The sequence below is a fragment of the Epinephelus moara genome, chromosome 20 (genome assembly GCF_006386435.1).
Source record: "Epinephelus moara isolate mb chromosome 20, YSFRI_EMoa_1.0, whole genome shotgun sequence".
Lineage (NCBI taxonomy): Eukaryota > Metazoa > Chordata > Actinopteri > Perciformes > Serranidae > Epinephelus > Epinephelus moara.
Genome location: NC_065525.1, coordinates 40,587,372 through 40,613,405, shown reverse-complemented (window position 1 = coordinate 40,613,405; position 26,034 = coordinate 40,587,372). Strand labels below are relative to the sequence as shown.

The 26,034-nt window shown below is 40.6% G+C and overlaps 1 protein-coding gene across 1 annotated transcript; it reads left to right on the top strand.

The window, feature by feature from the left end:
- Positions 1-1,223: 1,223 nt before the first annotated feature.
- tdrd12 (tudor domain containing 12) lies at positions 1,224-25,699 on the top strand. The gene is made up of 33 exons (XM_050073520.1): positions 1,224-1,275; positions 3,623-3,787; positions 4,113-4,249; positions 4,412-4,531; positions 4,723-4,778; positions 4,938-5,023; positions 5,305-5,473; positions 6,176-6,240; positions 6,325-6,443; positions 6,574-6,639; positions 6,759-6,810; positions 7,254-7,363; positions 8,483-8,584; positions 9,157-9,217; positions 9,769-9,876; positions 11,947-12,132; positions 12,352-12,505; positions 13,037-13,164; positions 13,347-13,538; positions 15,145-15,273; positions 15,630-15,747; positions 15,887-16,026; positions 16,132-16,361; positions 16,675-16,756; positions 17,153-17,334; positions 17,601-17,808; positions 18,789-18,881; positions 19,113-19,273; positions 19,382-19,684; positions 21,632-21,745; positions 24,758-24,911; positions 25,428-25,488; positions 25,626-25,699. The coding sequence occupies exons 1-33, from the start codon at positions 1,252-1,254 to the stop codon at positions 25,697-25,699; spliced, it is 4,149 nt and encodes a 1,382-aa protein (XP_049929477.1). The 5' UTR covers positions 1,224-1,251.
- The last annotated feature ends 335 nt before the right edge of the window (positions 25,700-26,034 follow it).

Here is a 26,034-nt window from a genome sequence, read left to right as displayed (position 1 = left end):
TGTCTGCAACTCAATACCTCTAAATAAATAAAATAAATATTGTACTTTTACTGCACTACATTTATTTCTCTGACAGCTTTTCATCCCCTTCCTGTCCAGTGAAAACCATGTATCTCCACATGTGTTGATGTTGAATTTTTGTGATAAACTGAAAGATGAAGTGTTTCTTCAGGCGCTGAGAAAATTCTCCTCCTTCTTAAGCTCAACAAACTCTGTAAAAACCTTTTTAGATCAGCTGGAAAATGCATCGTCACAAAGCTGAAAACTGTTTAATGACTTTTTTTTTTTAGAGATATCTGGTTCTCACAGGGCAGCCACGCTCAAATCATATGATGATCTTATAGAATATGATGCATTGTTGTCGATTAAGTATAAAGGAGGTAAAACCTGAAACATCTACAGCAGTAAAATGACACATATACACTGCCCTTCTTCAGACCCGTCAGAGATATGACAATACACTCCTCTGTGAAATGTTTGGCACACAGTTTAGTGTTCTGTGACCTGATGAGAGAGATGGGGTCGTGTTATTTGGAAACAGCCCGGTCTGGTTTATAGCGTGAAGTCTGGGAAATACTCCCATTGTTTCTCTATGAGGCACTGGTTTTGCCAGATATTTAATACTCTATTGTTTCTAAAACTGGGCCCAGTGAGTTTTCAACAATGAAAATGGCAGAGAGCATAGTATATATTTTTTATTTTTCTTTCTTAGGGCTGTTGGTTTTATTCTGACATTATTAACAGGGTAAAATATATTTTTAAAAAATCAGGTAAAAAAGCAAGTTAACAGATCCACCCTCTCACCTGGGAGGAACCTGGTGTCTCCACAGTGACCTCTAACGGTCGCAATCAGAACAACACTCCGCCATCTTTTTTCCTCCGCACTACAGACTCACTGGCTGTTCCCGTTCAGAAGCTCGAAAGCAGGTACGTTTAACGGGGTAAATGTGACCGTAATCAACTGAAATAACGCAAAACACCGCGTCTATCAAATTCTACTTCGTGAATCCACCCTTTAAATCCTAGTTTTGTGTGAACGGAGGGTAACGCCGTTTAGCTAACGGCAGGTTTAGCTAACGTTAGCCGACAGGCGGCGGGTCAGTGTCAGGTTCAAAATGTCGCCCTCTGGCTTTAAATCTTAATAGTTTTGGAAGAGTTACAACAAACTTAGGTACTTTGCTAACTTTTTGTGTTTTGTTTCAGTGTCTGTTGTATTTAAGAGCGTGGTGTGGATCGACGAGGCCGCACAAAATGCCGACAATATCAATTTTGAAGGTAAGTGAACTTTTCAGTAACATTAACGGTTAATTAACATCAATGTAAATGCGGCCTGATGTAGTTCAGATGAACGTTAGAAGGATAAATCATGGCGGTTTGGGTGCGTTTTCATCGTGTTTATGTTCACTGGTGGATGAGGTATCCTACATTTACTCAAGTACTCAAGAGCAGTTACTATAATACTGTATGATACTGTAAACTCAGTTCTTATTAAAGTTTAAGAAATAAAGATACTAATTAAGCAGCAGAATGGCCTGTGTCTAATATTGGATTATTATTATTATTATTTATGCATTCATTTGTAAATGTTATGTTGCAGTGGGTCAAGGTGGAGCTGATTTAACTATTGATCAAATCTATTACAAAGTACATTATGAGACGATGACACAGTTTGTATGCAGATGATTAATCCGTAAAGTACAAGGTAAAATATAAATAACTGTCAAATGTAGGAACAAAAATACATTAAATGAATGAAGGAGTGTAAAGTAACTAAATGTATTTACTCAGTTACTGTTCAGAAGTACACCTTTGAGCTACTTGTACTTTACTTGAGTATTTCCATTCTATGCTCCTGCAGTTTTGGGGCATTTCCAACATGTTTTTGTTCACTTGTGGTTGAACTTAAGTAGCCTACATTTACTCAAGTACTTAAGAACAATTACAATAATGCTGTATCAGCAAAATGTTCTTATTAAAGTTTAAAAAGTGAAAATACTCACTATGCAGCAGAATGGCGTGCGTCAGTGTTGTATGTGGAAATATTGTATTATGATCCTTTATGCATTAATGTGTAAATATAATGTTGCAGTGGGTCAAGGTGAAGCTAATTTGACTATTCTACATACCTTTGATCGAATCTATATCAAAGTATTTTATAAAATGATGACAGTAGTGAATACATTTACTCAATTACTGTTCTTAAATACAACTGTGAGATACTTGCACTTTATTTGAGTATTTCCATATTCTGTCTTTTATACTTCTGCTTCACCACATTTTAGAGGCAAATATTGTTCTTTTTACTCCACTACATTTTATTTTATGGCTTCAGTTACTTTGTGGATTTAGTTTATTAATACAAAATATAGATACATTGTGATGTATTATTATAGATTAAGCTATCTGCAGTATATAAAGTATTTTTTTCAGATTTACCAGCTGCAACATTAAGTGATGAACGCTATAATGAATAAATAATTATAATTCAACAATATGATATTTATTTTTTTAAAACGGGCCAGTGTGCATAATGAGTACTCTTACTATTAGCATTGTAAGCATATTTTGATATTGAAACTTTTGCACTTTTCTTTAATTAAAGTTTTGAATACAGAACCTTTACTTGTAATAGAGTACTGTTTAAAAGCCTAATCCCAAATAAATGCCTAAGCCCTTTTTACTAGCCCTGTGTGGCTACACATTTTGACAAACGCCTGTCTCAGTTAGAGGCCTGGTCTGGTTGCCAAGCATGTTTTTATAAAAGCTCTTTGGATGTATAAAATTGGATTGTTGGCTATCTTAAATTATGTGTCCATTCCTAGATTACCCTGTGAGTTATTCCTATTCCTTTAGTCCGTATGGGTCGTCAGATCAAAAGAATCAAAAGGGTTTTTTCACAGAAATAAATGAGTATGGTTTTAACAGGATAAAGTGGTGTTGTGTTGGTGTGCTGGGTTCCGTCTGTCGGAGCGAGATCAAATGAATGATTCATAATTGATATATTATCTGAAGCCTAATTTTTAAACAGGTAATACTCATACTGGTTTAAATTACCAGTTAGATTATGTTTCCTTATCTTTGCTGAGCAACAGTTTGTTTGAAAGAAATAAAAGGCCTGTCCCAAATATATGCCTGTTGATTTCAGTGAGTTAAGCAAATAATAGCCTGGGCTATTAATAGGAGCTTTACAGTATTTCTACACTGTAGTATTGCTACTTTTGCTAATGTAAAAAATCTGAATACTTCTTCCTCTGCTGTATTTAGTTAAGATAAAGACAAAAAACAAAACCCGAAAGTTGCTTTATTAGGTTGCACTTAGTTTGTGTAATTTCTAGTGGTGGAAACTTCAGGTACATTGACTTGAGTACCGTTTGGAGATACTTGTGCTTTACTTTAGTATTTGTATTTTGTGCTACTTTATACCTCGACTCCACCACTCCATTTCAGAAGTAAAATTTAAACTGTTTACTCTGCTACATTTATTTGGTAAATTTAGTTACTTAAAAACATATCATATGTCATTCACTTTACCCGCCATTGGTTTTTAATATTTTGGGTGTATATCTGTAAAACTTGACCTAGTTGTGGTTTCTCTTGAAACGCTTCTTTTTGGCCTCCACAGGTTGAGAGCCCGTCTTGCCTCTGGGGAAGGGTTGTTCAGCTTCCCGGCGGTGATGCAGAGACCACAGACCAGTACGACAATCTGCTGGCTCAAATGAACCTCTTCTACCACGATGTCACCCAGGACCTGCGCAAGCTGAAGCCCACATCGTTAGAGGAGGGACAGGTAACACCTGCAGTCTCTCTTCACCTGTATTTTTACACACCTGATTCAGATATGGGGTGTGTGCTTGTGACATTTTGATTGGGCTGCAGGTGGATTGGAAGAAGTCAAACAACCACAGTTTAAACAACAGGAGAAACGAAGCTGATTTTACCCACAGATCTGTTTCCTTTTAGTTTGTGTTGCATTGTTCATTGTAGTTTTCCATTTAGATTTCTTAGGGGGCTTTTTTGTTGTTTAAATTTTTATCGTGGTTAACAAAATGTTTTTTTACTGTTGGTTTCAGTTTTCATTAACTGTAATAACCCTTTTGTGTATGTTCTCTCAGGTGTGTGTGGTGTACTGGTCAGTGATAAAATCATGGTGTCGAGCTGTGGTGGAGTCGATCATTATGGACTCGGTGTCCTGTCAGGCTCACTGCCTCCTGGTCGACCACGGAGAACAACTCATTGTCCCCTCAGACCAGTAAGACAGAACTGTGCCAGTCCTCCTCAACACTTGAGCCCTGCCATTTTGCTAAATTAGTCCAAACAAAAGACTACTTTAATAGTGAAAGAGTTTGCAGACTTGAAAGACGTTTGTGTGTCTGTGGTGTTTGATCAATAACTCTTGTGTTCTTGGTTCAAGGATCCAAGTCGCTGCGCAGAGGTTCCTCCAGCTGCCTTACTGGGTGAGGAAGTTCCACCTGGCAAGAATCAAACCAAAAACCCTGCGAGTGTCTGTCTTTGAGGAGAAGGCCAAACTCATGTAAGACAAGCTCACACCTTACGACTGAATTGTTGATGGTTTTGTGAAGCATGATGCACACTCCATAGGATATCCACAGTCCTTAGAAATGTGATTTTTCTACAAACCCACTTTATCTCTGTGTTGTGAAGTTTACAGATATTTATACTGTGACATGAATTCAGCTTGATGCTTTATTCTTTCCTCTGCAGACCGTCCACTCGGTGGGACAGCTCCGCTACACTCTACCTGCACAACCTGCTCCAAGGTGACCCACATGGAAGATAGATAAACAGCTGTGTTATTTTCCTGTAGATTTTACATCTTAAAAGCAACATTTGATTTGCTCTAAACTGCTGTGAGACCGGTGTTAAAAAGTATTTCCAATCTTGAGGAGTCACTTTGAAAGTTTGCTTCCTTCCATCAGCATCGACTCTGTCAGAGGCCGTGTTGTTAGAGTCCGAGTCAGACTCCACCTCCATTGAGCTCTACCTGACCGTACGAAACATCAAGGTGAACTTCGACTTTCAGTGCAGGATTTAGCAAGTCATATTAATTCAATAAAAGATCCTCAGACATTTAGTTTAAACACATAAATACAGAGAAGATCATACACGAATTTGCTGCTTTAAAACTAAAACGTTTTCATCCACCCATCTTTTGTTTCTTGCTTGTTTGTCAGTTACTGTATATTGTGTTGTGTGTTTGTACTCACATTTCCTTGTGCAGTTTGTTATCAGAGCTTGTATTGTAACACAAAAAGAAGAATCATCAGGGTTTTCTTGATTTTTCAGATATGTGTGAACGACGATTTGGTGGCCAAGAAGTTTGCGTATTACAGCGGAGAGTCAGCTGACAGCGGCGGGCTGGAAGAGGTGGACCAATATCCCTACATGCTGCCTTCCAGCATCTTAACCCAGACTGACTCAAAAAAGTCATCAGCACAAACCCAACAGCCTCACGGTAAACACACAGACTGACTTCCTGTTCAGGATAGTCAATCATATCCACACTAGATGGACAGCAGTAGTTTACACTTCACTGGGTGTCTGCGTATGTAGGAACGTCCACATGTGCAGTCAGGTCATAAATTGTGGTCATAGCCTCGCAGACATGTACATGGCTCACTAAACCATCTGTAAACTGTAATGATTTTTAGTTTCAAAGTTTATCCTGAACCTTGAAAACAGCAGCTGACAAAACAGTCTCACCTCGAGGTACATTCGATAGTGTTTGTGGAGCTTTCACTCAGATCACAAGATGTTCATTTGCAGAGTTTTCCTTAATGGTCATATAACTGCAAAGATTCTAATTTGGATTTTATGTAAGTTTTAAGAACTTTAAAGCTCATGTAGACAAAACAAATCCAGAAAATAAGGGAATCTAAACATTTGAGGACCAGCTGGGAAAAGTCCATCTGCTGATTATCATGTGATATGATTGAAAACAGTTCTTATTTTTGTGAAAGGTTGTTGTTGAAAGTTTGGATTTTAGTTCCTCATAGGCACAGCAGCTGTGATCAGCTTGGATTCATGTCAATTACATGTCCAAACTGAGATTTGTTTTCAGCGATGTTTTTCAAGCTCTAATTTTAAGAAATGAAATAGTGCTGTGATTCTGTTTGACGTTTGTATTCTCACTGAGTCTTACTGTTTCAACCCTCAGTGATGTCACAAAGTCTGGGTGCAGACAGAGCAGGTGATTGGCTGGCAGCTCCCTCTTCACCTCAGGTCAGCAGCTCTGCTCACTGCATTACTGTCAATTCTCCTGTAAATATCCACACATCCTCACCTCTGACCTCTCTGCTGCTGTAGAACCCACAGCATGAGCTGAAGACCTGTGACGAAGGCAGCAGGTCAAAGGTCACAGATGAACACCTGTCTCCGGGCCGTCAGTCAAAGAATGGCTCAGACGCGGCTGCTGCTGCAGAGAGGTGAGCACACATTTGATTCAGTTCAACACTTCATTGTTGAACAGAGAAACGAGTATTGAAGAGTTATGTCTTAGTATATGTATTTTTAAAAAATATAAATTTGAGTTTACTGACCTGCTCTCATGCTCAGTGACTCGTCAGAGGATACAGACTCGTCTCTGGCTGCAGCTCTCACCAAAAACCTAAATCTGTTCAGGTGAGAATTGACCTCAGTCACATACAGAACCTCTCTGATTGTCTGAAACCAACAACATATTTAATGTCTGTTTTAGTATGATTTGTTGATAGTGACAGAGCACTTCCTGTACCCTACAGGTTCCTGAAGTTTCTGAATCCCGCCAGCAGCTACCAGCAGGCGGCTCCCAGTGTGAGTACATACACAGCACAAGAAGTGTTCTTCAAGCTAAATGGCAAAGGTTTTAGAACTGAAGCTGAAGCACATTTTCTAACGTGTAATCTTTGGACAACCTCACAGAACTGTAAGTCATATCTACAGGGGTTCAAACTGCTGAAGGCCTGATGTTTTTATCTTTCTTCTTCTTTTTAATTTTTGTATTGGAGTTCATACATGTGGCTGTCGTGTTTCTTACTTTAAAAGTCGTCAGATTGCTGCACTGATGACATTACATGACTGTCTGTCGAATGTTGTGTTCACTTTCGTCAACAAAAACTGTCAGTGAGTTTAAAATCAGGGCTAAAATTGTGGAGCTCAGACTTGAGATTACTGTGTTTCACCTGTTCAAATTGGTTAGTGATTCCTTAACAATGAATCTAGAACCAAAAGCTTGTTTGGTTGTTTTTTTTTCCCAGGAGAGTCAGCATGAAGAGCTAAAAGACTGTCAAGCTGAAGAGTCGACTGCAGCCTCCAGCATCTATACAGGACAGGAAGTGTACGCAGCCAACACACCTTCAACAACTCAGTTAATTTACTAATGAGCCATTCGGACAGGATTAAAATTACAGAGGGAGGTGGGGAAGGAAATATTTACTGTGCTCCTGCGTAATTTGACTCATTGCTCTAGGCTACTGAAAAAAATTAAGGGAACACTTAAATCACACATCAGATCTTCATGAGTGAATTATTCAAGTTGAAAATCTTTACTGATGTGCTTTGTATAATGTGTAGAGAACAAAATGATGTAACAGTGGCCAGTGGAAACCAAAATCATCAGCCCACTTTTATCATGGCAACTCATAATGTGACTCAGTAGTGTGTACAGCCCCCGTGTGCCTGTATACAATCCTGACAACGTCTGGGCATGCTCCAGATGAGTCAGCAGTGGTGTCCTGCAGGATCTCCTCCCAGACCTGGATCAGGGCATCAGTGAGCTCCTAGACAGTCTGTGGTGGTACTTGGCAGCAGCGGATGCACTGGTCAGGGGAACGAGAGGGCCAGTCAATGGCACCAATGCCTTCATCATCCAGGAACTGCCTACACACTCTGACCACATGAGGCCGGGCATTTTCCTACACCAGGAGGAACCCAGGAGGAACCCAGGGCCCACTGCACCAGGAGGAACCCAGGGCCCACTGCACCAGCGTAAGGTCTGACAATCCCTCTGAGGATTTCATCCTGGTACCGTTGGCTATGACATGGAGGTCTGTGTGACCCTCTAAGGATATGCCTCCCCAGACCATCACTGACCCGCCGCCAAACTGCTCATGCTGGATGATGTCACAGGCAACATAACATTCACCACGGTGTCTCCACACTCTTACACGCCTGTCACATGTGCTCAGTGTGAACCTGCTCTCATCTGTGAAGAGAACGGGGCACCAAAGCAGGTGATACTGATTCACAATCACTTGTACTTCCTAAATGGACAGGTTGATATCCCTCATGTTTTACTGACTTGGCGTTAGACTGTGACGAATAAGTGTTGCCCTAATTTTTTAGAGCAGTGAACATTTATACTCAAACACATTTACTCACCCAACAAAAAAACAACATGAAACTCATATCGGTTACAGCCTGACCACATTACAGTGCACACCAGACACATTCTGATTCTGGAGTTAGTGTGTGTCTGAGCTGATAGCCTCTGCCCTGTCTCTTTATTGTTCAGCAGTTCAAGTAGGTCACTGGAGTCAGGACCAACAGAGAAGACGTGGAGGGTTGAAGAGGACTGGGCCTGTTCACGGTGAGCTGCAGCTCAGGGAAGGAAGATTCACAAACAAACAAATGTGCAGTGTTGAGTTAGTGTAGCATCAACAAAGATAAAATGGTATGGGAGAGTGCTAACTGAAAATAACAATGAACATCTCGTCTCACCTAAAAGTTAATAGCTGAGAGTAATTCCATATAAAATCTTGATTTAAAAAGATGTATGATTGTGTAAAGAAAAACTTTTAAATAGCATCCAAGGCAAAATTTTTCATAGGTGGTAAAAACACATGAAAATTTCTTGTGTTTTTGCTCAGTCTGTCCACAGTGGTCTTTACCAGGAAGACACACAACTTCCAAACAGATTCACGAAACATGACCAAACTTCATAGAAAGACACATACACACACATCATATTGCCACGACTCCTTTCATAACTTAGGAAATGGTTGTCGTAGGGAGGCATCATTGTGCTAGAAACAGTTAATGAGGTTGGCATGAGTGAGTGGATGCATGCATGTACATGGTCACAACTATTGCAAATTTGTGCATGTTTCAATACCAATGATGTCCAAGGTTTTTGAATTCTGGCTGTTGTGTCTGATGTAGCCTTTTGGAGTGGTTGAACCCGGAGCCTCTGAACCCCAACCCAGATGCTGCAGATGATGCGGTAGGTTTTCTTAGCTCAGTCTAACCTTTGCTGAGTGTTGGTACTTGATGTGTTGGCAACCCAAGAACCCCAAAACAGACTGAATCCATCAAGCTGTTATTTTGGCCCCCTGTAAATACTTGTCAGTTTAGTCAGTGGATGATGGCGTAAAAAAGAACATTCATTTCTTTACATAGCATTTGCTGTGCACAGTATCACCTCAGCGTCTTTCCCCGGGAGGTTCATGCTTTATAAAGTGCATTATGGAGATACTATTTATTTCAGCTGAGGTGACTCACCTCTTCGATAGAACTGTTGGAAACCCTAAAATGTGACATAAACTGAAGTTGATGTTTTGGTCACTTATGGCAAAATTAGGAGAAGACCAGGTTCAGGTCGCTCTGCTTTACCTGAGCTGCAATAACTGCAGCTGATGTAACATCATCACATGATCACCCTCAGGGTCGTGTGATAACAGAATGCTCCATAGCAGGTGAATATTCATCTTAATGATGTTACCACCATATTTACCGTGTCATATGTCTTTGTTTCTGCCTCCTGACTGTCCTCAGGTTGTTCCCAGAGATCCCAGAAAGAGTGGGATTCTGGTGCACTCTGCCCTCCCAATGGAGCCCTGCACTAGTTTGGACGATGCCCCCGTCACGGATACTCTCCGCAGGGTAAACAAGAGTGTACACTGACTTTGTTTGAGGCTATTTTGACATGAAAATAAGAAAAAAACTTAAGAAACCTGAAATAACATTCTCCAAGGGACCTTTACTTAAAGGGTTAATTGAAAATAGTTTGTTATGAAAATTGTTTCACTGTTAATAATAGGGTTATTTTATTTAAATTAAGAATTGCTTTCCTAGGTCTTAAAAATTATGAAAAAATACCAATGATACAGAACCTAATGTTACTGCAGACTAGAAAAGTGCACTCAGTAGAGTGTAGATCTTGCGCCAGACAGCTTTGTTCCACCTGCAACATGGCTGCTGGAGCCCACTGCAGCTTCTCTAGACAATGCATGTGATGCAGCTGCGCCCGATGGCTCCCTTAAAATCAAGATGGCAGCGACAAAAAGCAAAGCAGGGATTTATTCATCTTGAATCAGTGGATCATAGCAGTGTGATAAACTGACACCACAATGACACCGTCTTTCAAAATGATTACATTGTCATTTGTGGGGGAAAAAAGACTAACCCAAAAAGTATTACATTATGAGTAAAAGTCTGATTACAATATCAGTCAGGAGATTTCATTATTATTATTATTGGGTTTTATTACGTTTTTGATCAGGTTAGATGCAAATTTTAATAAAATTTAGGGAAATTATTACATTATTTGGTGCTACCGGGTTTATAGCCCGTCTACTCTGGTTACGCCTTGATAATGTAACCTGCACATCGTCTCCCCTTCACTACACTACTGTCACGTACACACTGGACACACAGCCTGCCCTGCACTGAGCACACTCTTCTAGTTTTTATAGTACTTTACAAAAGAGACGTTACAAATTTTCCAAATTTAAGTTCCAAATTTAAGGGAACTTGAGGATGTCTGTAATAAAACAAGCCTTTATAAAGGCAGTTTTCTTTGTTTTTTATATATTTAGGCATGCATGGAGAAACGTGTTTCAGAACAGAATTCATGCAGTTAAGAGTGAGTAGGAAACAACCTGCCAAACAGACCATGTCAGGTCATTTTGACCAGCACACTGCCCCATGGTTTCATAACTTCAGCTGCATTGAGTTATTTGTAAAATGTAAACATAAATCTTTTCAGTTTCTTTGATGTTTCAGGTGAATTCATTCAGATCTACAATAGTTCTTATGTGTAATGATGTTGTCTGTTCAATCTTTGCTGTCACCAGAACTAGTGTGAGGATGCACACTGTAACTCTGATTTCCACCATTATTAAAACAGCATTTTCATTTAACTGTCAGATATGTTGTCCATGTTCTATGTCTCGTCCTCCACTCATTGTAGTCGTGTTTTTGCTTGCTTGTGTGGTGCAACACTTTAATTTAGCAAATCTATCTTTGGCAAAGTTTTGAGCTAACGACCAGTTCTTGTCCATTGATGTCAGTGTCTCAATGTTTGATCTGTGAGTGTATTTTCTGAAACTGTTACAGGCAGTGTTAAAGTAAGATTTTTTTTTTTTTTTTTTTGGACATTCAACCCCTCTGGGCTTTAACAGACACAGTTAGCATCTTAATAGCGTCATGAAATCGGAGGAAGAGCAGGTTTATTCAGAATGTATTGTAGTATACAGCATGTAAATGATCCACCACCAGACCTGGAGCTTTCAAAACCACTTGGCAAGAAGGCCATAGGTTGGTTGATGAAGTAGTGGCTGCCGACAAACATGATGATGGTAAGAAGCTGCCAGTACCGACCACAGCTGCCCCCACAGCCTGCCTCAGTGGATTTCCCTCCAAACTGCAGCTGAAGCACTTCCAGGTGCCAGTCGCTCTCTGCAGGTGTCAGTGGTAGCCTTGGATGTTCTGGATGGCTTTTGGCAGTGTCGAAGTCCTGGCAGCAGTGGCGAGTGACGAAGGGCTGCAAATCCAACAGTGACCTTCCCCCTGGTCTGCCGCGACAGTCACTGACACAAAAGGTGGCGATGAGTTCAGCTTTATAGAAGGAGGGCAAAAGAGACTGAGACTGTTACTTGTTTATTCACACCCAAACCAAGCGACATGTTTAAACTCCACCTGCATTTCACACAGCAACTGGTCTGTCTCCAGGTGTTGCGGAGGAAGCAGTACAGCTCTTTGTCTCCAGCTGACTGTTGCAGCTGGCCAGCTGTGGCTCAAGGGTTCAACACCGTCATCGTCTCCCACAATGCTGACCAGCCGCTCAGCTACCTCGGCCCGCTCCTCACCCACATCCTACTAAACACCATCTTCACCTCCCTCACCTCCAGCGCAGGGGTGAGTACATCAACACCAGGCAGAAGGACATTTATTAAAGTGGATCAAAATGACTTTTCTAGAGTGGAATCTTGTATTAAACATCACTACAATAAAATACACTATTATTCTCTTACGTTCTGCATCACACATCCCTTCATGCAGCACCACTGTTTGATTGTCAGTCATTTAGTTAGTGTAAGACCAATTTTTTGATCTGTGCTGTCTATCGATGTCCAGCCTGTAGTGGTGCTGCTGTGTCCAGGCTGGGAGAAGGTTCAGGTTGTGTATGACCTGCTGGAGGAGATGGAGATCACCTCAGTCCTTCACCCTTTCATCGTGCTGCTGGGCATCGGCAAAAACGAAGCCAAGGGTGTCAGGATCCCCAAAAACTGTGAGCAAAGCGCAGTCTTAGTCATCTCAGTCTGCTTGTGATCCGCTGAAGGTTATTACAGAAAATACCCCAAATGCATTTATGTGGTTATAGGTGAGATTATCCTTAAAAGATACTTCACCTGCACAGTGATCATATGTATATCAGTAACTCACCGTGTGTTACATACACTTGTGTTTGAACTGCGGCATACTTGTAGGTGGAAGTGTTTTTTTATATTAAGGTTTTAGCTAAAATGCATGTGTCTGGAAAGTACTGAGCCATTGATCAGATAAATGAGACTTTGATTTTACTGCACGAGATGTATTGTTGTGATAGAGTTTTGTTGTTGTTAAACGCAGTCCCCATTTTCTTCAACTCATGAAGACTATTCACTTTTTTTCAATTCTTCATCCACCGTGGAGGCGTGCATGAAAAGAAAGTTTCCTCAACGAATTCCAGACAACACTGATGATCATTTAGTATGTGAAGTATCCACTTAACTAAAGTAGTGAAATAATTTCCTAAATATTATATGTGTTTTTTAACCAGGCCTGCTGTTAGTGACCACTCCCTTCAGTTTGGTCCGCCTGCTGTCCTGCCACTGCTTCCTGTTCCTGCGTCTCTACCACCTTGTGCTGGATGAGGCTGACCAGCTTTTTACTCTGGCTCCAGATCAGGTGACGCATCATTCACACTCAGCATCTCCTGAGCTACAGTAACAGGCTGTTACATTTTAGTTTAGGAAATTATACTGTTATTTTCATGATTCTGTTGTGGTTGCATTGATGTGTTTTTCTTTTCCACACAAATCAAAACTTTTCTACACATTTCATTATTATTATGAATGTTCTTCTGTCAGATGGCGACCATCCTGCAGCATTTCCAGAAGGTGACGTCCAGCGAGGAGAAGGCATCCTGTCCTCAGCAGCTTGTAGCCGTGGCAAAAAGATGGACCAGTCACATGGAGGGGTTGTTAGCCAATCACATGCCATACCCCTGCATTTTCTTGACTGTCCCTGAGGAAGCTGCTCTCTATGGTGACGTTCAGCAGGTGAGTGTCAATAAAGAATCTATAGTTACAAATGTATGTTGTTACCATTGTTTAACTTTGTTTTTTAAATGCAAAATATTATATATTATTATTATATATATTATTAAAACTGATAAATCTAATCTGATAATCTTGATCTTATTTTCTTTTTGAGTTGATTTTATAATAATCGAGATCCAAAGTCAAGCCTTGAAATCCAGAAATAATGTGGTTGATTAATATGTTAATGTCTTTATTTCAAGGTCAAAATAATTCTGAATGACTCCAGACTGTCTGATAACAGCAGAAAGTTTTACGTCTACATGTTCTAAACTGACTGTAGGAGTACGTACATATAAGATATGCAGTGAAGCTGCTGTCACAAGTTGTAGTGGAGACTGTAGTCCCCTTTCCCACTGCACAAAGAACCAACTAACACCTGTTAACATCTAGCTTTTGTATTTAATGGAAAGGGTTGCAAATTGGCATTCACTCTTGGGATAAATGACTCTACAGTGGTCACAGGTATTTATTGGCTCTCTGTTAGGGCGATGCAATAACGCACCAGCACAAAATACTATTTGTCTCCATCCAAGCAGCACTCACACACTGATCCACATAAGTCTGCACCAAGTTTGAGTGAGACTGAATAAGAAGGAGATGTGTAAAAAGAAGTGTCACTGCTTCCAAATGTTTTGTTCTAGTTCAGACAGACTTGACAAGTCAACCAGCCAGTGTTCCACAACTTTATTCTCCTCCAATCCACAGTGTGAACACCATTTTGCCGTGAAAAACTGTAACACAAAATATACACAATCACATTTACAATAATTACATGCGACACAAAGCCGCCATTAACCTGCCATTGTCTCTCTCACATTAGCTAACCAAGACTCGCTAGCTCTGAATGTCAATCCCAAATATGAAATATATATTACAGATCAATAACATAAATACACAATAAAATATACATGGTCACACGTACCGTTTCGCCTTCTGAACCGGAATTTGGAAGTAGTTAGCAGAACGTGAATCCGTCTTGATTCATTTTAAACCCTTTGGACATTTTGTAGCACTCCTGCTCTCGTCTCCTTCCTCTCCCACTAACTTGACGCTTTTGATCACATGACCTCTACGCACCACACTCATTGCAATACTCAAACATAACAGCAGGGGGTGCAGTTAAACCAAATAAATGTAAATACATTTCTCAGCATTTTATATACTGTACATAGCAATATTATCACAATCATGTATGCAAAAGGTAAGTTATTTATAAACAATCATGTTAAAATTATGAACTCAAAATCACAACAGTTACAAGAAGTAATCACCTCCATGCTGCTCTCTACTGTTACTAACCTGTTTTCTGACCCATCCATGACGTTGAATGTGACACATCAGGATAAAAAGAACAGAAAGACATACTTGTCCACTGCAGAGCTGTGTACACGGCTTTGGTTTACCGGCAGTGGGAGAGGAATCTATTGCCTATTTAACGGGTTTCCTGCATTTAAAAAAAACAGCATACATGTGCTAATTTTGCTGGAAAAGGGGTAAATACTGAGCTCAGTGTTCAAATGTCTGATGAGATTCTCAGTTTGAGGAAATATCTGTCTTCCTACAGATCATCCTCATGACTCTGGAGAGCAGTAAGGCCTCAGTACTGTTGGGTGCGTTGGATTTGAACCCTGATGTCGGCCAGAAGACTCTGATCGTAGCCAATTCTGTTCAGGAAGCTGAAGACGTGTTCAAGGTGAAACAACAACTTCAGTCATACTTAACATTCCTATACATTTAATGTCTCGTCCTACTGTGAAGTACAGAGTGTTTATAATAATGGAAAGTTGTGTGAGTTTGTGTTTGCCCCAAATTGGCCACCTAACAAATTGAGAAACACATTATACTTGTAACAAAATACACCAACAAGACAAGATAACTTTTGTTTTCAATGACAGGAGAGACGGTCTCTTATTAGCAAGGCAGAAAACTCTCCCATCATTTCTACCTTCCATCCACATGTATAATCTTCAGATGCAGTGCACTGATGGTGAAAACAGAACCCAAAGGGAAGTTTACCTTAAATTAACCAGTGTCTTTTCTGATCTTCAGGCTGTGAGCAACAAATCAGCTTTCTGCCTCAAAACCCACGAACAGTCAACATACCTGTTTGACTTCGTCATCCAGCAGTGGAGAAAAGACATCGGCCACGGCACTCACGTTATCCTGGGTAAACTGAACATGTATATGAGGAAACTGCTAACATGGAGGTGTAATCAACAGTGAAGACATTTAGAGTCATTCACTGAAACTCCTTACTGAATATTAACAGTGCTGCTGTTTTTTTATGCTTGACTTCTGACCTCTAGTGACCACCAATGAGTGTCTGAAGTGTCTGGGAATCAGAGATGCGACTTGCGTTGTCCACTATGGCTTCCCCATTTCCCCCAAAGTGTTCGGCAGCCGACTCTTCTGCATGGCCGAGAACTTCAGAAACCTTTCTACACGAGTAAGAACAGACAGAGCAGATACATGCAGTAGCTGCATTAACATGATGACAGTTTCATCCACATTTGCAGCTAAAAGGTTGGATGAAACATGTTTCTTTTCCAAGGTTTCCGTGGACAAGGATCAGACAGGGAGTCGTCATCTCACCAGGTCGGTGCTGCTGATCTCTGAGAGGAACGCCTGTCATGTAGTCGGGGTTCTGCGTTACCTGGAGCGAACAAATGCTCCGCTGCCCCCTGAGCTGCTGTCCTTCGCTCAGGGCGTCCATGTGGCCCGGGAGGACCAGAAGACCAACAAGCCTCTCTGCAGCTACCTCAAGAGCTTTGGAGTCTGCAGGTTGGCTTTTCTTCAAATGATGAACTGCTGTGTGGTTTATTTTAATTTGTAAAGACTGGAATAAAATGTATTCAGCTGTATGGCCTGCTCAGTATTATCAGCACATATGACAGTGCATGAATCCATGAAGTCTTTAGTCAGAGTGCCAAACATGATCTGACTGCAGCTTCTAAGATGTGAGGATTTAAAGTTGTTGCAGTGCTTGGATTTTGAGGGCAAAAAAATAGTTTTCTGGTTCATTACAGATTTTGAGTCTTTTTAGAATAGAATAAAAATGAACACACAATGTGATTCTGTGTGGGTTTTTTTCCAGAGACAGCAGTGTGTGTCCTGACCGTCACAGATTCATCTCCCAGCTGGATAAATCTGAGCTTCCTGCCTCGGGAGTCATAGAAGTGAGGACGTTCACATCTTTGTCTCTACTCTGTCGTGTCAACTTTTCATTTTAACTGGCCGTCAAACTCTTCTGCTTTACAGAGCTTTAGACTTTTTCAGTGGTTACACATAAACAAAATGTACAAACATTAGTTTACTGTAAATGTTGCTCATGGTGTTTCTATGTTTAAATCTCATTCTTTAAAGTCATAATCAGGGTCACTGTTCTGTCATCTATCCTGATCAGAAGCAGAAGCTCACTGTATGTTTTCCCCCTTCAGTTTTTGGTCGTCATCGTTATTCATAATCACAAAAACTAAATACAAAATAGTTTCCATCAAGCAACCATTGTGTTCATCATCTGTTGCTACACCAAACTCCACCTCTTGTAACTGTGTTGTGTCTGATGCTTTCAGGTGGTGCCTCTCTATATTAAGACAGCATCAGTGTTCTACGGTCGTATCGTCAGGAAGGAGGATGGAGGTTTCCAGAGCATGGCGTCTGAGATGACTTCTTACTATGCTGACAAGAAACCTGGAGCCGAGGAGATGCTGGAGGGAGGCTTGTACGCTGTGCAGGAGGACGACGTCTTCCACAGGTCAGACATGAAATTTGAATACAATGTAAGGGGTGATAATCACACTAGAGGAGATTTACAGTCACGGCTCTAAAAGACCAAATGTTGTTGTTTTTTTTATCAGTATGATCTGCAAGTGTAACAGAGCAGGCAAGTAACCAGTATATTAGTTAGTTAATCTTTGCTAAATGAGGTTCCTGGCTAGTTAGGAGTTTTTTTTCTGGAAATTAGATTTTAATTAAATTTCTTCTAATGTATGAATTGTCACTGTGTGCTCCTTATGGCAGGGTGAAGATCCTGTCAGTCCCAGACCGTGGTGACCGGCTGTTTTTCAGCGTCTTGGTTCGTTTCATTGATGTGGGAAAGGAGGAGGAGGTCAAATCCCATCAGATCCTGCAGCTCCCAGAGCAGTTTCACTCTCTGCCCGGCCAGGCCATCGAGATCATCGCCTGCCGGGTCAAACCTGTCGACGCAGAGATCGACTGGCACCCCAAGGTTTCCTGCTCACCTCCTCACTTTGCTCTAACAACACACTATTATTTATTCCTAGTTTAAAAATACAGTGGCCACATGACCCAGTAAATGTTCTACAAACATTGCAGCTCAAAAAATTAGATTTGATCATCTCTATCAGCCACAGTCTGAGTTCATACAAACTACAGGTGTTCAATAGGAGTAATTGTGTGAACATTAAGAGCAAAGATGGCAACAGTTAACCATTAATCGCTTAACTGCTGAGAATATTTTGGAATATTACACACGTTGGTCTATAGACCGAATCAGTGTCACTTACAGCAATAATCACTTCCAGTTAGGCAGGTGGCAGCTAATAACAGTTGCTAAGCTATGAAAAATTGGCAAACTTGTTTATTTCTGTTGTTGTTTTCAGCTGTAACTGATACATGGATAAACATGGTGGTCTGACGTATCTGATGTTTCCGCTGTGCTTCTTAATAATATTAATTTTTTTGGTGGGCCTTTTCTAGGTGGCCAAAAACAAACTAATTGAGGCAGCATTTTCTCAGCACTTTGACGGGAGGATTTTCAACCTGGATGTTTTTGTAAATAAACATTGTGATTTGCTGTATTGGTTAATTTTGCTACTCTTCAGTTTAGTAGCAGCTCAAGCTCTATGATGTACAGCAACGAGCGAATAAGGTATTCATGCTACACTGGATAGCTAGCTGTCCCCGCTCTCTATTACACAGCACCCAAGTCGGGTGGAAGCTGGGTAGCAGCGCTGCTCATTGTGCAGTTACTGCTGATAACACTATTCTGACCCCTGGCCTCCCTCTGCACCATGTGATTAGTGGAGGTAAAATATTAAATATATGATGAAGAAATAAATACATCCCCTTCTGGGTTTCTTAGATTTATTTGGTAATAAGGTCATTGGAGGGGTCTTTCTTGTACTGATATAATGTAGTGTAACTGTGTAAAGCTCCTACATGTGATTGAACGTTTTTGACTTGCAGGTCACCAGAGCGATCAGCCAGAAGATCCGCGGTCTGCAGCATCGAGCCAGAGCAGTTTTAAGTCTGGGAAACACTGTTTTTGTTGATCCCATGGTAGGTTTTACCTGTCAGTCATCTCCTCCTTCAGTTAGTCAGTGGGTAACTGATCAACAGATAAAGCTCAATTAATAACTTGATTTCTTGGGTATGGTAGACTTTCCTTTTTTCTCTCCAAAAGTACATGAAAAGATTTGTCAGTAAATGTCAGCCTCTGTGATAAGTCTGATGTTGGAATGGAGTGTTTTGGGTGCAGCTGGCAGTAAACTTGGCGTTTTTGTTTTCAAGGTCCGTATGACTCAGGTGCCAGGTACCAAAACTGTGATCAATGAATACAGCGTGCAGTCAGAGATCACAAACTCTGGGATGGGAGTCAGCAACCCAGAGCATCTGGACCTGCTGAATGTGCTCTGCCAGGAGAGCAGCAAGCAGACGAGTCACAGTTCTGGGTAAGGAAACACTTGATTGACTGAGCTGTCCCAGTAGAGGACTAAGTGGCGGGTACATGTCAGACGATGAATCTGATGATGAATGAAGCGGCGTTCTGTTGTTTGTAGGTCAGAGGATGGTCCAGCGTCTCTGGAGGTCAGGATCAAAGCTGGGGAGGAAGTTCTGGCTAAAACCTTCAGAGCAGCCAAGGTCAGTCAGCTCGATGATCTTCCTCACCTCGAGCCATGTGAGCCACTTAGTCCAGTATCTTCAGTGATCCAGTCCCTGGTCCCAGCACCACCAACACCAGCAGCAGTTGAACTCCACCTGGTTCCTGTGTGTGATCAGAACGGTCTGTTGGATAGCCAGGCAGCTTTTGAACAGGGAAACACCCACACTGCTGATCTGAAGTCAGCTGAGCAGATGATGAGGTTGGTGTCTTCACAGTAATCATATTAGTTTGTCTTTGTTCAGGCTTCACATATTTAGGATTAGACAAAAATGACATCACAAACATGTTCCAACAAACATTTAACCTGCACCTGTTTTTGGAGAGCAGATAACTAACTCACAGCGCCACAACACATTTCATCCTGTTTCTTTTTTTTATTTGTGTCCCATTTATTGATTCGTCCCATCTTTTGTAACATTTTTTTTAACTGGTTACACATGTTTGTCAATGCACTGCACACCATCCAGGTCAGGTGGGAGCAGGTGGGGCAGCTCATTCAGCGATTAATTCAAACAGTCACAAACGTTAAGAACATCAGGAGGTAGAACAGTAAGTCCCTCAGAGGATTTAAGGTCTCTAGCTCCAGTCTTTTGGTCTGAACAGAAGCTTTATGATTCTGATTCACAGGATCGTAGATGGAGGAGAACTGTGCCCCATGACCAGTCAGCCTGCTCCTCTGAACCCCTGTGAAAACGGTAAAAATAAATAAAAGTTAAAACTTCATGTGAGTTTAAACTGAGAAGCATCCTGCTGTATGTTGATCATGTAGGTTACTAAATATAAAGAGGTGCATAATTACTCATACATCACACCTTTTGTTATTGTGACTCTGTCAGGCAACTTAAACAGATGATTAAATGTACTGTCACAGGCTCATTTCATGTCCAGTCAGATTTTTTGTTGACATTTTAGATTTTGTTCCAGCTTTATGTGTACGCTACTTAACACAAAAAAAATCTGGAAAACTTTTGTGCAGAATTTTAAGGATTGCTTTTTTTCTGCCCCTGGGTACTTTGTCATACTTTTTTAGGGTTCAGTATCTTCTGAAATATAATTCCTAAAAATATAACTCTTGTTAAATTTAAACATGAAGACAACATGGAAGGAACTTGTTACTTTATGCACAAAGTGTCCACATATACACCACTTTTCACACAAACTTTCATGGTCCTAGGAATTAGTACACATCACCATTGTGGCATCTCAAAACAGCAAAGAGTTGCAACTTTGGCTTGTTTTACTTTCCATATCTTGGATTCTGATGATATCAAATTCCCTGAAAATTGACAACATTAATCAAACACGTTATTTTTAGCAGTAAATATAAAAACATTAATACCTTGGAGGACTGCCCAAGACCCCAAAACTACCCATCTTACATTTTTTGTTCCATTTTCAAGGGCCATTAATGAAAAATATGACCTCTGATTGCCTTTCAATCATTTGGATCTGTTGCACATTGTTTCCTTTGTGCTCCTACCAAATTTAATGGCTAAAGATATAAATAATGGCTTCCTGTCTAAGATGTTTTTTGTTTTTGTTTTTTTCCTGGAAAGGTTCCTAGGGGCAAACAATAGAGCAATTTCTTTTTTGGTGTCAAATGGCATATACATAAAGTTTGAACAAAATCTAAAACAAAAACTAATGGCTTGACATCTAATGACCCAGTTAATACCAAAGACTGCACAAAAACAGGTAAGTCCTGATGCTGACAAAATAAAACTTATTATTAAATTTAGTAAATAACATCCATTGTAAGAATAAGACTTTGTAGCTGCTTTCACATTTAGAAAAGTTAAATGCAAAAACAGAATTTGCCTCCTGAACCTAAAACAAACACTGTGGTTAATAATCGTGATCTGTCTCTGTGTCCAGGTGTGTCTGCAGGTGACGATCAAAGAAACAGCCTGGAGGTCATCAGCACTAATGAGACGGACTGTGATGACTCCATAAAAAGGTACAAGATGGCCTATATGGAAATTAAAAGAAAATTCTGTCCTACTACAACTTCTGTACATACATATAGTTAATTTTTCTATACTGTTCATAAAAATTAAAAAGTTAGTCTTACCTTTAAAATCTGTAGATTTTTTAGTAGATGATCCAGACTGTACAAGTGTCTCTCAACAACATGTTTGTGTTTCAGTTTCCACCCTCCGCTCCGTTGGTACCAGACGTCCGACTCTGTGACTGTAACGGTGAAGCTGATGAACCCGGAGAGGCAGCGCTGTGACTTCTATCCTGACAGAGTCGTCTACAGGTCTGTCAGGAGCAGACCGCCAATGATCGCTCACTTACTTCACATCACATCCAACATTCAGTGGAACTTTTTATCCAGAGCACTTTACACCGGTGGGAGTGGGTACATGTTTAGCATGGCCAGCGTTTGTGTGAATTAAACACACACGTTTTCACGTGTGTTGCCAATGGGTAGAGTTGTTTACATCAAATATAGTTTAAGTTTACGGTTTATTAATAAGGTATGAATGTTTGTAGGAAACATCATCAAGGACCGTGACTTTTCTTTGTTGGAACATTAAAGTTATTCTGCTGTTTCTGAATAATAGAGCTGTTCCTCAGCTGATCAAATAACCACATGGCATCATGTGTCACAAAGTGAGCACAGACAGATGAAGTTAGAGATGCCTCTGAGTTCATTTGTTGTTCTGCTGCAGTGACTCCACAGATAGTAAGAGTAACATCAGACTTTCTGTGATCACTTCTGAACTGTTTTTTGGCATTAGCTTCTCAGTTACTTTAGCCTGTAATAAAATGTTTTAAAATCAATGTTTACTGTCACATGATTTTTATACAACAGTTGGTTGTCATCATGCCGTCTACCTCACCTGCGTTATTCTTTGTATTTTTGTGACACGGATCGATGACATTAGCTAACACGTTGATGCCAGTGAAACTTGTCGTGTCGTCTATATTAAGCAGTTTCACTTTGACAAATACATTTTCATGTAGTATATTATTGCCTGTGAACAAACTAGAGAGTACGGTTGGGCCATTGTGAAAACTGTTAAACTGGTTTGATGTTAAAACAAACTTTGGACCAGACTGATGTACCGAATTTTACCACTAGGTGTCGTACTTTATTCAGCGGACGCTTCTGAGAGCAACATGCTATGGTTGTGTCGAGTGTGCATACAGTTGAGATATGCTACTATGTCATAACAATGTGCCTTGAACTTTGACCCTTTGACCCTTGCTCTTATATGTGTTGCAGTCCATAGCAAAAAATTTAAAGTAAAAAGAAAAAATATGAAAGTTAGAACACAGCAGATGTTAATGTTGTCACCTAACATTACCTTTGAGATGCAACAAGACGCCATTCGCCAAGCTCGCCAGAGACAGAGGTCAACCTGGAGAGCTCTGCTGTTGTTAGCTTAACTAATTGATTGACTGATTATAGTCATTGCAGCTTCTATCAGCTGTCATCAAGCTTTCATCTGTCTGTGGCTCTGTCAATGTGACACATCTTACACTGTGCAGAAGACTGTGCATGAGAATAGCCAGAGAAGCATCCTAACCTGCGTACTGCAGAATGTAGCCGGATGCAGTAAAACATCCTGGTATTTTTGCCATACTCTGTTTTGGGATGTGCTAAATCTTTTTCTTGCATACTAAATAGTATCGCAGTACAGGTGTTGTGACACCGCGTGAGACTGAGAGCCTGTGAATGAGAGTGAAGTAGCTGGTAATGCATCTCTGAATACAAAATAAGAGGAAGAAGCACAGAGTGAGGAGGCGGTGTTGTCCTGCAGTGTTACATGTTGCTTCGTCTGTGTTTTTTGGCTCACCTCTTTCATTGGCTTCAAATCCAAAATGGCAAAACCAGAAATCGAGAGACGTAAACCTGGTCGTGGGATGGTTGTGCAGGAAATTCATACGTAATGTCCAGGTCGTTACTATTTGACCTTGATGTTTTCATTAATTTAAAATAAACTTGTAAACTGCTTAAAACAAATCAGAGACACCGACACATTAATTCAACAGAGTTTCATTTCAGGTCTGAACTTCTGAATTTTGGATTTTTAAAGCTCCATAAAAATAATATTTTAAGAAAATACACATTTGGTCTCCTGTATTATCAAGCATGCTTAAAGCTCCGTTTATATTTACACAGGTAGCAGGTCCTTGTCCACCAGTAAAACCTCCTAAATAATGAACACTGAAAAAAATTCTAACCGGGAGCAGTTTCGGCTGGTTGCAATCTCAATCTGAAATCCTTACTGCTAGATGCCACTAAATCCTCCTAAATCTAACTCACTGTCTCTTTTATGGTATTTTAGTGTTTCTCATAATCTGGTGTAGGAGGTGTATACTAATTTTGCATCTAATGAAAGACAAATAATATGGACACTAGCCTACTACTGGGAGGATGAGCCTGCCTCTGTCCTTCACCAGCAGCACTACTGGCTTCGCATCTAGGTGCGAACATGTGTTGCCTCACACCAAAAAACGACTTCATCACGATCATCTTCTTCCATTTCATCTCTGTCCGGTTCGTAGGTTAATTTTGGAGGTTAGGGAAGGATGTTGGCAAGAAGTCCTTGACATCAGAGAGCAGGCTGCCTTCAGGGCTGCTCTCCAAGCTGAGGTAGAAGCTACTGTTGATCTGAAATTTAGCAGGGGGGTCGCAACAAGTCACTCTTTAGCTTTCTGATTTTACAGGAAACATAAATATGTGTAATTATACAGCACTCTGCTTGCTGCTTCATGGGAACTTTAACCTTCATTTTAGTGCTGAAAAGACAATGATGGTCAGCAAAGTTGTTGATTGACTTAAAATTGGATTTTGAACTGTTGGTAGCAACACAAGATATTTGAGGACATCACCTCGGGTTTAGGAAAGCACTGTTATCTTTAATAATCATTAGTTGTAGCCCCACTTCATTTGTTCTTGAGTGCACCTACACTGAGGTGGTGGTTGGGAGAATCTCCTCACAGGTAGCAAAAACCCAAAAGAAAAATAGTGTAGCACACTCGTGTGTACGATGGCCTCAGACCCGTCACTCTTCAATAGACTCTAATGACTGAGGACTTGAGGTAGGTCATCCTGAGGAGAGGTGAGGACAGACTGAGGTGTGCCTGAGGGTGTGGTGCAGTCTGAGTGTGGTGTCTTCTACAGCCTGTCTTTTCATAGAAGGGAAAGTTTAGATACCTCGGTGTGCAGCATAGTGAAGTTATAACAGTGGTATTCCCTCAGTGTGGGATCAGGTTGACGCTCTCTGTCTCCCTCTCTCTTTCTGTTGATTGTGTTTAGTGGCAGAGCCAACGGTCGCACCTACAGAGCAGACCTGCAGCTTCACGGCAACATCGCTGCTGACCGCTGCTGCTGGGAAATGAAGTCCAACGAGCCAGTGCTCAAGCTGGTCAAACAACAGCAGGGCCACTGGGAAAGACTCCTGAGGAACAAGGTACTGGAATTGATGTTTAAAGCTTAATGTTTAAACAGTGTTTCCCCCTGGATTTTTTCCAGCAACAGTGCTGGAGTGTGCAAGTTTTATTTCTATCGCTGGAAGATACTTGGTGATCTCCTGACACAAGAAGAACTCTACACACATATTTGTACGCAGACACAGCTGTAGATGTTGATTTAGGTTTAATACAATGCTTCCTATTTGTGACTTTCCAGTTTCAGTCAACACAATTCAGTCAGTACTATGACTCTTACATTGATTGTAAAACAATTGAAGACTCTTAATAAGTATAACACAGATGAAAGGTACCTACATAAAAACTGTACCCAAATAGGTTTTTGAGTAGTCACGCCAAAACTAAAAATTGTTAACTCCCCCCAGTGTCCCTGAATCCACCCTGTGTTTCCAGTCACAGAGACAGAACAACTCAAATCCTGGAGAAATGCAGATGAGAAAGAGCTGATATACATAAAGATGCCACATTGAAGCTAACAAGGTTATGTCTTTCCACAGAATATTTTCGTGAGCTATGACATGGAGCACTTGGAGGAAGATGAAGGTAGAACCCCAAATGGTAAAACCAGGCTGAAAACCTGACTGAAATTTGACTGTAATTTCTAAAGGTGGATAATAATGTGAAATGTAGTCTTTGATAGCTGCTGTGTAGCTGTATTGAACTGATGTCTGTACTGTTTGTGGTTTGGTCTTCAGGTCTGTGTTTCGTGGAGAACACGGGGAAAGATTACTGGTATGTGAACTCAGAAAGCGGCAGTGAGAGCGACTGAGGATTACAGAAGAACGCCAAGACACAAAAATACACCTCAACCTTTCCTCGGGTCACTTATTATTATCTGAGGGTCACAACAATAAAATAACCTTATCTCCCTAACACCGAAGGGATCTGGTAATAGAAACTTCTGCAGTGAATTTAGTGAACAATTCAGGACCTTGGGATTTAAACTTTTAGGTTGAAAGTGTCTGACTCCAACGAGTTTCTTTTCCTCAAGCATCAAGTAAGATGCAACATGACTATCAAAGTTTCATGTTACAGAAGAGTTCAGCCAAAAATTTGTCTGGAAAACAACCTTTAAGTGCACCTACAGCACATTACCTTTGTAAA

Excerpts from the sequence above, each read along its gene's own strand:
- tdrd12 (XM_050073520.1), top strand. The coding sequence starts at position 1,252 with ATGCCGACAATATCAATTTTGAAG. Across the intron at positions 15,274-15,629 it reads AAGCTGAAGACGTGTTCAAG|GCTGTGAGCAACAAATCAGC; the intron begins GTGAAACAACAA and ends TCTGATCTTCAG. Across the intron at positions 18,882-19,112 it reads CTGTTTTTGTTGATCCCATG|GTCCGTATGACTCAGGTGCC; the intron begins GTAGGTTTTACC and ends TTTGTTTTCAAG.